Source organism: Periophthalmus magnuspinnatus, chromosome 4, assembly GCF_009829125.3.
Source record: "Periophthalmus magnuspinnatus isolate fPerMag1 chromosome 4, fPerMag1.2.pri, whole genome shotgun sequence".
In the NCBI taxonomy this organism is placed as follows: domain Eukaryota; kingdom Metazoa; phylum Chordata; class Actinopteri; order Gobiiformes; family Gobiidae; genus Periophthalmus; species Periophthalmus magnuspinnatus.
In genome coordinates this window covers 8,160,798-8,170,532 of record NC_047129.1, presented here as the reverse complement: position 1 = coordinate 8,170,532, position 9,735 = coordinate 8,160,798, and the positions used below count along the sequence as shown (strand labels likewise).

At 38.3% G+C, this 9,735-nt stretch overlaps 1 protein-coding gene across 1 annotated transcript; it reads left to right on the top strand.

The window, feature by feature from the left end:
- The first annotated feature begins 609 nt into the window (after positions 1–609).
- On the top strand, positions 610–5,989 carry LOC117394079 (cytochrome P450 2J2-like). The gene is made up of 9 exons (XM_033992101.2): positions 610–858; positions 1,212–1,374; positions 1,469–1,618; positions 1,771–1,931; positions 2,259–2,435; positions 2,849–2,990; positions 4,052–4,239; positions 4,561–4,702; positions 5,055–5,989. Exons 1-9 carry the CDS (start codon positions 676–678, stop codon positions 5,228–5,230), a joined length of 1,482 nt encoding a protein of 493 aa, XP_033847992.1. The 5' UTR covers positions 610–675; the 3' UTR covers positions 5,231–5,989.
- Positions 5,990–9,735: the final 3,746 nt, after the last annotated feature.

Below are 9,735 nucleotides of genomic sequence, written 5' to 3'. Positions count from 1 at the left end.
GGCAGCTGTGGCTACAATAGTAGCTTACCATCACCAAGTGTGTAAGTGAAAGAATAATGACTATAGCGCAGCACTTTGAGAGGCTTTGACAAGCCTGTAAAGCGCATTACAAGTGTAAGCCATTATTATAACACAGATAGGCCCAGTGGCAGATAATGTAAAACAGATAGCTACTCCACTGATAAAGAGGTCTGATATGCTCCTGGTTTACAGGTACTCATAAATGTCAAAATTATCCACACAGCTGGGTATGTCACTAAGAACATTGTGTCAATGGGCTTAGTAGGCTTCATTTTAAATATATATAAATAGTAATAACTGCATTTAATTGCAGTTGCAGTGATAAAATCAAACAGGAGCTGCAATGGATGTGGCAGCAGTAGGAGGCTAGCAATTAGGAAACAAACAACGTTTACTATACTAATGATTTTATTTCACCTTTCATCATTTCTGTATGTCAAGTACTCCTAGAGCGTTTCCATAAGACTGAACTGTGTTTGTCCTTATCCAACCCGTACCACGCCTGCAGAGGATCAGGAAACAACCCTCCCTCTCCCTTTATTTTCTCTCTCAACCAGAGGTCCCAAATGGTTAACACTAACAGTCTTATGTAACAATTCCTGTTATTACTCCGGCCTTTGCTCATTTACTTTTGTAGAATCAGAGGAGAAGAACATGATTTTCCAAACTCTTTTTGAGTATCTGAATGTTTGGGGTTGGTGCATTTTGTTTTTTGTGATTTTAATTTTGGTAGATCTAGTAAAAAATGGGAGATGGCAGAACTTTCCACCAGGACCACCAGGTGTGCCTTTTCTTGGAAACATCTTCACCAGATTGGACTTCAAGTCAATAAACAAGGTCAGCTTTTATGTTTACCTAAATATTTGTTGAATAGCAGAATAAACAAATCAGTTATAACATTATTGCAACCTCCAGACTAGAGGGGATTGAATGTTGGTTTAGCGAACAAATGAAAAGTGCTACTACTGTAGTATTTTATACTTTAAATGACACTTCCAGAGACAGAGCAATCTTGGGCAATCTCTGTCTCTTGGGCTGTCTGATGGAAGAATAGCTGCATGCCAAGCTGCACCAGTGCCATTTCCAATCACCACTAATCACTCACAAACTACAAACTTTACACATAAATTTACAAACGAAAATAATGTATAGGAAGTCATAATGCACTTTACTTACCTTCTTTTCCTCAGCTTGCAGAGGAGTATGGCCCAATCTTCAGTCTACGGAGAGGTTCTGAAAAAATGGTGTTTATTTCTGGATACAAGATGGTCAGAGAGTCTCTCGTCAACCAGCTCGACAGCTTCACTAATCGACCAGAAGTTCCTCTATTTCATGTAATATTCAAAGGTCTTGGTGAGAAAACAGTACAATGATATCAGATAATAATAATAATAATAGTAATAATAATGTATTGCTATAGTTGATTATAAACTAACTCTTAACACAGGCATAGCTTTGAGTAATGGTTACCTATGGAAGAAGCAGAGGAGGTTCACCAGCACACATCTACGTTATTTTGGAGAAGGACAGAGGACCCTGGAAAAGTACATTGAACAAGAATGTAATTTCCTGTGCGAAAGCTTCAAAGACGAGCAAGGTAATTGGGTGACAAGATATTATTGTTGGCTCTTAGTGTGTGTGTATGCATGTGTGTGTGTGTATGTATGTGTATATATATATATATATATATATATATATATATATATATATATACTATCTCACAGTAAGATGCATGTTCTGTGTTTCCAGGAAGACCATTCAACCCCCAGGCCACCATAGCTAATGCTGTTGGTAACATCATCAGTTCAGTGGTGTTTGGACACCGCTTTGAGTACACGGACGACCGCTTTCAAAAGATTCTCCAGCTGGACTCTGAGGCTATTCTCTTGGCTGGCTCTCCTATTGCACAAGTAAGTCCTGACTGAGTCCAACCACATCAAGTGGATCTATCACAGCTTGTTTTGTCCACCTCTATATTGTGCCTATATTTTATATACTGTATTTTATTTGTGCCAATTCTATGTTACATTAGCTCATCATGAATCATGTCCAACCCCCACGCAGGCTGGCAGTGCATCAGGACACAGCCCCCCACACTCCCATCTATTTTTTTTCCCATAAATGGTCCCAGATGGTTAACATTAACATTTGTCTAATGGCTAGTGTTAAAATCAAGTCTTGATAATAAATATTCTTGAGTATAATTTTTGAACACTCACTTCTGTGTCTTTCCCCAGTTGTATGATGTGTTCCCTGGTGTGATGAAGTACTTACCCGGGCCACATCAGAAAGTCCATAAGAACTACTTTCAGATCCTGGACTTTCTGATGCAAGAAATAAAAAAACACCAAGAGAACGTAAATCTGGATGACCCTCGAGACTATATCGATGTTTATCTAGGAGAGATGGAGAAGGTGAGACGAGACAATCTGTTTAAAATTACATAGCCTAAATTCATGATGTTATTGCTAGGGGCAGGTCAAATCACTTTTACCTTTTATTATTCATTTGAAAATGTGGTTTGATTGATTATAGATGAATAATGGATGTGGTTATAATAAAGTATCATGTTTAACATTTAATGGTATCATAAGTAGGTGACTACTCTTTAAACCTTTGATATCAAGGACCACTCCTGGATCAATGAGGAATCTACCATGGAATCTGCCCACCTGACAATGTTATTGACATGAATGTAGCCTATTAACTATTAATTATACTGTATTTAATGTTTTGTTATGAACATCTCAACAGTGACAATTATTTTTGATGTAAGACTGGTTTAGTATCAGTATTCAAAAATATAAAGAAAATGTTCACTTTTTAGAGGAAGGAGGACGCCCTCGCTGGCTTTAACCTGGACACTCTGCTGGTGTGTACCTTAGACCTGGTGGAGGCTGGGACTGAAACAGCTGCTACCACTCTGCGCTGGGCGGTGGCACTCATGTTGAACTACCCAGAGATACAGGGTCAGTTCTTTACATTATCCAGGCTGCAATGATAAGACCACTGTTGGGTTTTGTAGGTTTTTCTTCAAAGTTCTGTAACTAAAAATATAAACAGCACAGATAAAACACAAAGGTGGTTTGGCATCAGCTTCTGCCCTAAATGATGGTGAAGTGGCACTGTGGCCCAATTACTCCCTTACAGGCTAATCTAAAATGATTGATTGAAAAACTTGAAACATATATTAAACTGTGCCAAAATGTGGTGCCAACAATTTAGATAAGTGTGCAATATCCAAAATTCCCATATAATCAGAGTGAAACTCAAACAATTCTCTCAATAGAAGGATATGTGCAGATAGACGTTGTCACAGTGACCAACTATTTCCAAAAAAGAGGCTGAGTCTCCCTATCCACAGGTTTCAGAAGATGAAAAAAATAGCAGTTAACAATTTAAAACAAAACATTACAGCCTTTCTTTTGAATGGAAAAAGGTCTTAAAAATGTTGCAGATAACAGGAAGCTGAATTTCTTTCTCATAGATATACGACCAAGAAGCATGCTCCAGGATTGAACAGCGGTCAGTTATCAAGTTTTTGGTTGCTGAAGGTGCAAACCCGTTGAAATTCATAGGAGAATGTCATCTGTGTCTGGTTCGATCACCTCAGAAGACCTCACTTCTGTAGGCCTCCCAGGCCTGCCTTCATCAACACTGCTCCGTCCTTCTTTAAACAATTTAGCCCACTTATAGACATTTTTTTGGCTGAAACATGCGGCACCATACACAGTTGACATTCTCCTATGAATATAGGTTTGCACCCTTCACCAACCAAAAACTTGATAACTGACCACTGTTCAATCCTGGAGCATGCTTCTTGATTGGCCATCTTTGTTAATCGCCAAAACTCTCACATTATTTTTTTTTTAATCTGCAAAAGAAATTAAATCCATGTGAAAAACAAGTAAAACAAACAAACAAACAAACAAAATTAAGCTTCTAACTGTATTAAAAGTCCTTATACCGAAAAATTCACCTTATTTATTGAATGACCCTTGTATATAAAAGGTTTGTGTTTCTCTCTCAGCAAAAGTGCAGGCAGAAATAGACACTGTGGTCGGACAGTCTCGACAGCCTACCCTCACAGACCGTCCCAACATGCCCTACACAGACGCAGTGATCCACGAGGTGCAGAGGTTTGGAAACATTGTGCCTCTGGGATTCCCCAAAATGGCCAGTAAAGACACCACTTTGGGAGGATATTTTATACCCAAGGTAATTTGGTAATTTCTGACTGTATTATGTTTCTAAATGTTTTTTTGTTTTGTTTTTGTGTTTTTTTGCAATTTTATTACCAAGCCCTTTTACGTGTTCAGTGCAGAGTTAGGTTGCTTTTTTTGTTGTTCATCGTCAGCAGATTAAAGGCTCTCAGTACATTCACACCATATCATTCTTTCACATGGGAGAATATAAAGTTGGTTCTAGCTGTAAGCCTGAAAGTGAAACATAAAAACCAGATAAGACAAGGATAAAATCAGTAATAAATGCTTTTATAGAATAAACTTTGTTTGTAAAACAGTTAATGCTCTCTTTCAGGGCACAGTCACAGCCTCAAATCTTTCATCTGTGCTGTTTGACAAGAACGAATGGGAGACGCCTGATGTGTTTAACCCTGGGCACTTCCTGGATGCAGAGGGACATTTCCGGAAAAGAGATGCATTTCTACCATTTTCTGCAGGTATGTTTTTTAACATGTTACAATTATCCTTGTTGTTAAATTGGAGAGGTTTTGTATTTATGTCTATCGGCCCAATAAATGCAACCTTCTGCTCATGTTGGAGATGCAATAAACATAAACTAATTGTATTGTTTAGGAAAGTATCTAAATTTTTACTGATGGAAAGGAGGCAAAAAAAAAAGTCTGAGGAGGCAGATGGTTCAACTGTGTTACAGAACAATCCTGAAACAAACAATGGCTGGAAAGGTTGAGAGGCAATGGGAGGCTGTGATTGGCTAATAGGTGATAGCATAGAAACAGGCCAAGATAAATGCATCTTAATGATTGCTTGTAAAGTGTAATCTCTCTGCAGGTAAGCGCATGTGTTTGGGGGAGCACCTTGCTAAGATGCAGTTGTTCCTGTTCTTCTCGTCGATGTTGCAGCGCTTCACTCTGACTGCACCCCCTGGAGAGATGCCCAGTCTGGTTGGGGTCCAGGGGTTCACAAACTCCCCTGAACAGTTTCGGATGATGGCTGTGCCACGCTAAACCTGGAAAACAATATGGAAAATGTATTACCATTATCAAATCCTAGAGTAATATAGTGCCAGCATACATGTATCTACTTTTACATTTAACATGAATTCACAGTGCACACAAAGGCTGCATTAATCTTATTATAGATAAAGGAGCAAAAATAATAATAATAATATGATAATATTTTATTTATAGGGCGCCTTTCTGGGCACTCAAAGTCACTTTACAATACAATATAATATACAATTTACAGACAGTTAAAACATTTATGAACATACAGTTAAAAGCATTCAGATAAAAAAAAAAAAAACATTGAAAAGGACAGGGCAGTTGTGGATTATAAAGAATATGCCAGTCTGAACAAGTGGGTTTTAACTTTGGATTTGAAGTGTGAGAGTGTGTCAGTATTGCGGAGGTCAGGGGGGAGAGAGTTCCAGAGCTGGGGAGCAGAAAAAAAAAAAAATATGTAAAGACATTTCATGCATTTCAGTTTAATGAATGTTATATTAAGTGAAACCATTTGAAAGAATGGTTTTAGGTTGAAAATTCACACAGCATATTGTTTTAACTTGACGCCGGCCCTATTGCTGCAGTTACACTTGACCGAAATGCCTCGAAACGAAACGCTGCGCTAAGTTCATTTAGGAATGACTTATCTCATAATAAATATTTGCCTGGTGCCATTTCACAGACCTTTGCCTCTTGCTTTTCAGATAAGACACAAATAAAATCACTATCACTGATGCATATTCATGTGGTAGTTTTAACATGAGACAAATAGGATGATTGTTTCTTTTTAGAATTGTATAATCACCATTCTTTCATGACAGATAAATACAAGAGGAAACCTGGGTGCATCTTTCACTCTTATAATGAAAATCATGTGTCAAAAATTCAACTTACAAGCCATTGGAGATCACAAGTATAAACAATTTCCAAAAAATATCCAAAAAATAAGGCTTTATATGCCTAGACCAATCCAAGAATAACAACCCAGGGTCAATAACAAAAGTTTTATAGCTGTTAAACAATGACCCTCTTATACTGCACCTTTTCTATAAACTACTACATATGTGGACAAAATTTTTGGTACACTTTGGTTAATGAAAGAAAAACTCACAATGGTCACAGAAATAACTTGAATCTGACAAAAGTAATAATAAATAAAAACTATAAAACTTAACCAATGAAAGTCAGACATTGCTTTTCAACCATACTTCAACAGAATTATAAAAAATAAACTCATGAAACAGGCCTGGACAAAAATGATGGTACCCTTAACTTAATATTTTGTTGCACAACCTTTTGAGGCAATCACTACAATCAAACAATTCCTGGAAATGTCAAGGAGACTTCTACACCTCTCAGCAGGTGTTGGCCCACTCCTCATGAGCAAATTGCTCCAGTTGTCTCCGGTTTGAAGGGTGCCTTTTCCAGACGGCATGGTTCCAAACATCAATAGGATTTAGGTCAGAGCTCATAGAAGGCCACTTTAGAATAGTCCAATGTTTTCCTCTTAGCCATTCTTGGGTGTTGTTAGCTGTGTGTTTTAGGTCATTGTCCTGTTGCAAGACCCATGACCTGCGACTCAGACCAAGCTTTCTGACACTTGCCAGCACGTTTCTATCTAGAATCTCGTGATAGTCTTGAGATTTCTTTGTACCCTGCACAGATTCAAGACACCCTGTGCCAGATGCAGCAAAGCAGCCCCAGAACATAACAGAGCCTCCTCCATGTTTCACAGTAGGGACAGTTTTCTTTTCTTGATATCCTTCATTTTTCATGTTTGTGAACATAGAGCTGATGTGCCCTGGCAAAAAGTTCAATTTTTGTCTCGTCTGTACATAGGACATTCTCCCTGAAGCTATGTGGCCTATCAACGCGTAGTTTGGCGAATTCCAATCTGGCTTTTTTATTATTTGTTTTCAACAGTAGTGTCCTCCTTGGTCGTCTCCCATTAAGTCCACTTTGGCTCAAACAACGACAGATGGTGCAATGTGACACTGACGTTCCTTGAGCTTGAAGTTCACCTTTAATCTCTTTAGAAGTTTTTCTGGGCTCTTTTATTTCCATTCGTATTATCCGTCTCTTTGATTTGTCATCAATTTTCCTCCTGCAGCGACATCCAGGGAGGTTGGCTACAGTCCCATGGATCTTAAATTTCTGAATAATATGTGCAACTGTAGTCACAGGAACATCCAGCTGCTTGGCGATGGTCTTATAGCCTTTACCTTTAACATGCTTGTCTATAATTTTCGTTCTAATCTCCTGAGACAACTCTTTCTTTTGCTTCTTCTGGTCCATGTTGAGTGTGGTACACACCATGTCATCAAACACCACAGTGACGACCTGTAGCACGATATATAGGACCACTGACTGATTGTAGACACCTGTGATGCTAATTATTGGACACACCTTGGATTAACATGTCCCTTTGGTCACATTTTTTTTTTCAGTCTTTTCTAGGGGTCATTTTTGTCCAGGCCTGTTTCATGCGTTTATTTTTTTTAATAATTCTGTTGAAGCATGGTTGAAAAGCAATGTCTGACTTTCATTTCATAGAATTTTTATGTGTTACTTTTGTCAGATTCAAGTTATTTCTGTGACAATTGTGAGTTTTTCTTTCTTTAACCGAAGTGTACCAACAATTTTGTCCATGTGTGTAACGTTCAAGGTCCAAAAAAACATTTAATTAGCATCACAAACATAAATTGACCTTTATGTTCAGACTCATGAAGACATAAGATAAAGTTTTACAGGCAGCTTTGAAAAACAGATAAATTGTTACTTGGACATTTCATTAGTCATTCCAAACAATGCAGATAAGATATCAGTTTAACTTGAATTTGTACAATTTAAAAAATCATATTTATTATTCTTTATTCAGAGTGTTTTGAAGCTTTATTTTATATTTCTCTTGCGAGTCTGTGACAAATGCCAACCTACATTCTGCGTGAACTTGAACAAACCCTGGGAACAGTCACGCACACAAAGGAAAAAAATCTCTGTGATCTACCCAATGTGAACTTTGCTTCTCCTTTCACGTGCTTTTGAGTGCCTAGTCACCATTATGCAATGTTAGCTGTGGCTTAGTCTCAGACTACACCAAAATAATTAAGTAAGCCTTATAAGTAATTACATGGTCATGGTAAATGGTCACTCAAAACAGCTGCAAACACTAATACATATACTTATGTATAATGTATATGTATAATAATATATTTTCTTATATTATTTTACTTTGTATCATGATCTGAATACCCAAACATTGCAGGCAATATAATCAACCACTGCTATCTTAAACAAACCCCAGACCCGGGGTCGGCAACCCGGTCGGCTCTTTAGCGCTGCCTAGTGGCTCCCTGGAGCTTTTTCAAAATGGAAAAAGATGGGGGAGGGAAATATATTTTTTGTTTTAATATAGTTTCTGTAGGAGGACAAACATGACACGAACATTCTTAACGTTTTCCAATGCTGTAAAAATGTGTAGAATAAATATTAAATTTCAACATTTCTGTCAACGAAGATTTGCGTCATAGCCTGCGACACACGTTTCTACCAGCAGGGCGGGATGCCAGGCAGGTGGCTGTTGTAAACAAACCGGCGGCTGTGTGATGGGCCATGGATCCCAAAGGGAAAAAGAGAAAAATAACTGAGGAGAACAGAGGATTCAACGTTTCTTGGACCGAATCATTTGCATTCATTGCCTATGCGGAAGGATTGCCTGAATGTTTGCTCTGTAACGAGAAGTTGTCAAATAACAAAAAGAGTAATGTGGAAAGACATTTCCAGGGAAGGCATGCTACATTTGCAGCCGAGTATCCAGTTGGGAGTGAGAGAAAAAGTGCGATTGCATTACTTCTGGAGAAATTAGAGGAGCGCAAAAATAGATTTAAGAAGTGGATTGCATCTCCAAACTCCACTACTGCTGCAAGTTTTGTTGCAACCCGGGAAATAATAAAGCGTGGAAAACCGTTCACAGATGGTGATTACATGAAGGAGTCGTTCAACATTGCAGTCTTCAAAAACAAAACCGAGATAATACAGAAAATCAAAGACATGCCTCTCTCCGCTAAGACAGTGAAGGAAAGGGCCATTAAAATGGCAGGCAACATCACCGATCAGCAAATCAAGGACATTAATTCAGCACCAGCATACTCAATTGCCTGTGATGAGTCGTGTGATGTGATCGATATTGAACAGACTGCGCTTTTATGCAGGTATGTGAACTCCGATGGGCCGCAAGAAGAAATGATCCAGTTAATACCACTGAAAGGCCAAACACGGGGGGAGGACATATGTGAGGCTGTGCTGAAGTGTTTAAATGACAATGGAATAAACACCAACCACCTGATTTCAGTGGCTACGATTAATATTGTAATGAAGTTAAACTTGAGGCGGCATCGTACAACAGAGTAGTCACGTGGTGCGTCATTCTCTACAGGATGCGCTGCAGGGAAAATAAACATTTAATCATGAATGCTCATTATGTATTTGTAGCCAACTTAGTCATTTTG

What these genes read in the sequence shown, in the direction of transcription:
- LOC117394079 (XM_033992101.2), top strand. Translation starts at nt 676, where the DNA reads ATGATTTTCCAAACTCTTTTTGAGTATCTGAATGTTTGGGGTTGGTGC. An exon ending in CTGGCTCTCCTATTGCACAA is followed by an intron (nt 1,932 to 2,258) that starts GTAAGTCCTGAC and finishes GTCTTTCCCCAG; the next exon opens with TTGTATGATGTGTTCCCTGG. An exon ending in ATTTCTACCATTTTCTGCAG is followed by an intron (nt 4,703 to 5,054) that starts GTATGTTTTTTA and finishes ATCTCTCTGCAG; the next exon opens with GTAAGCGCATGTGTTTGGGG.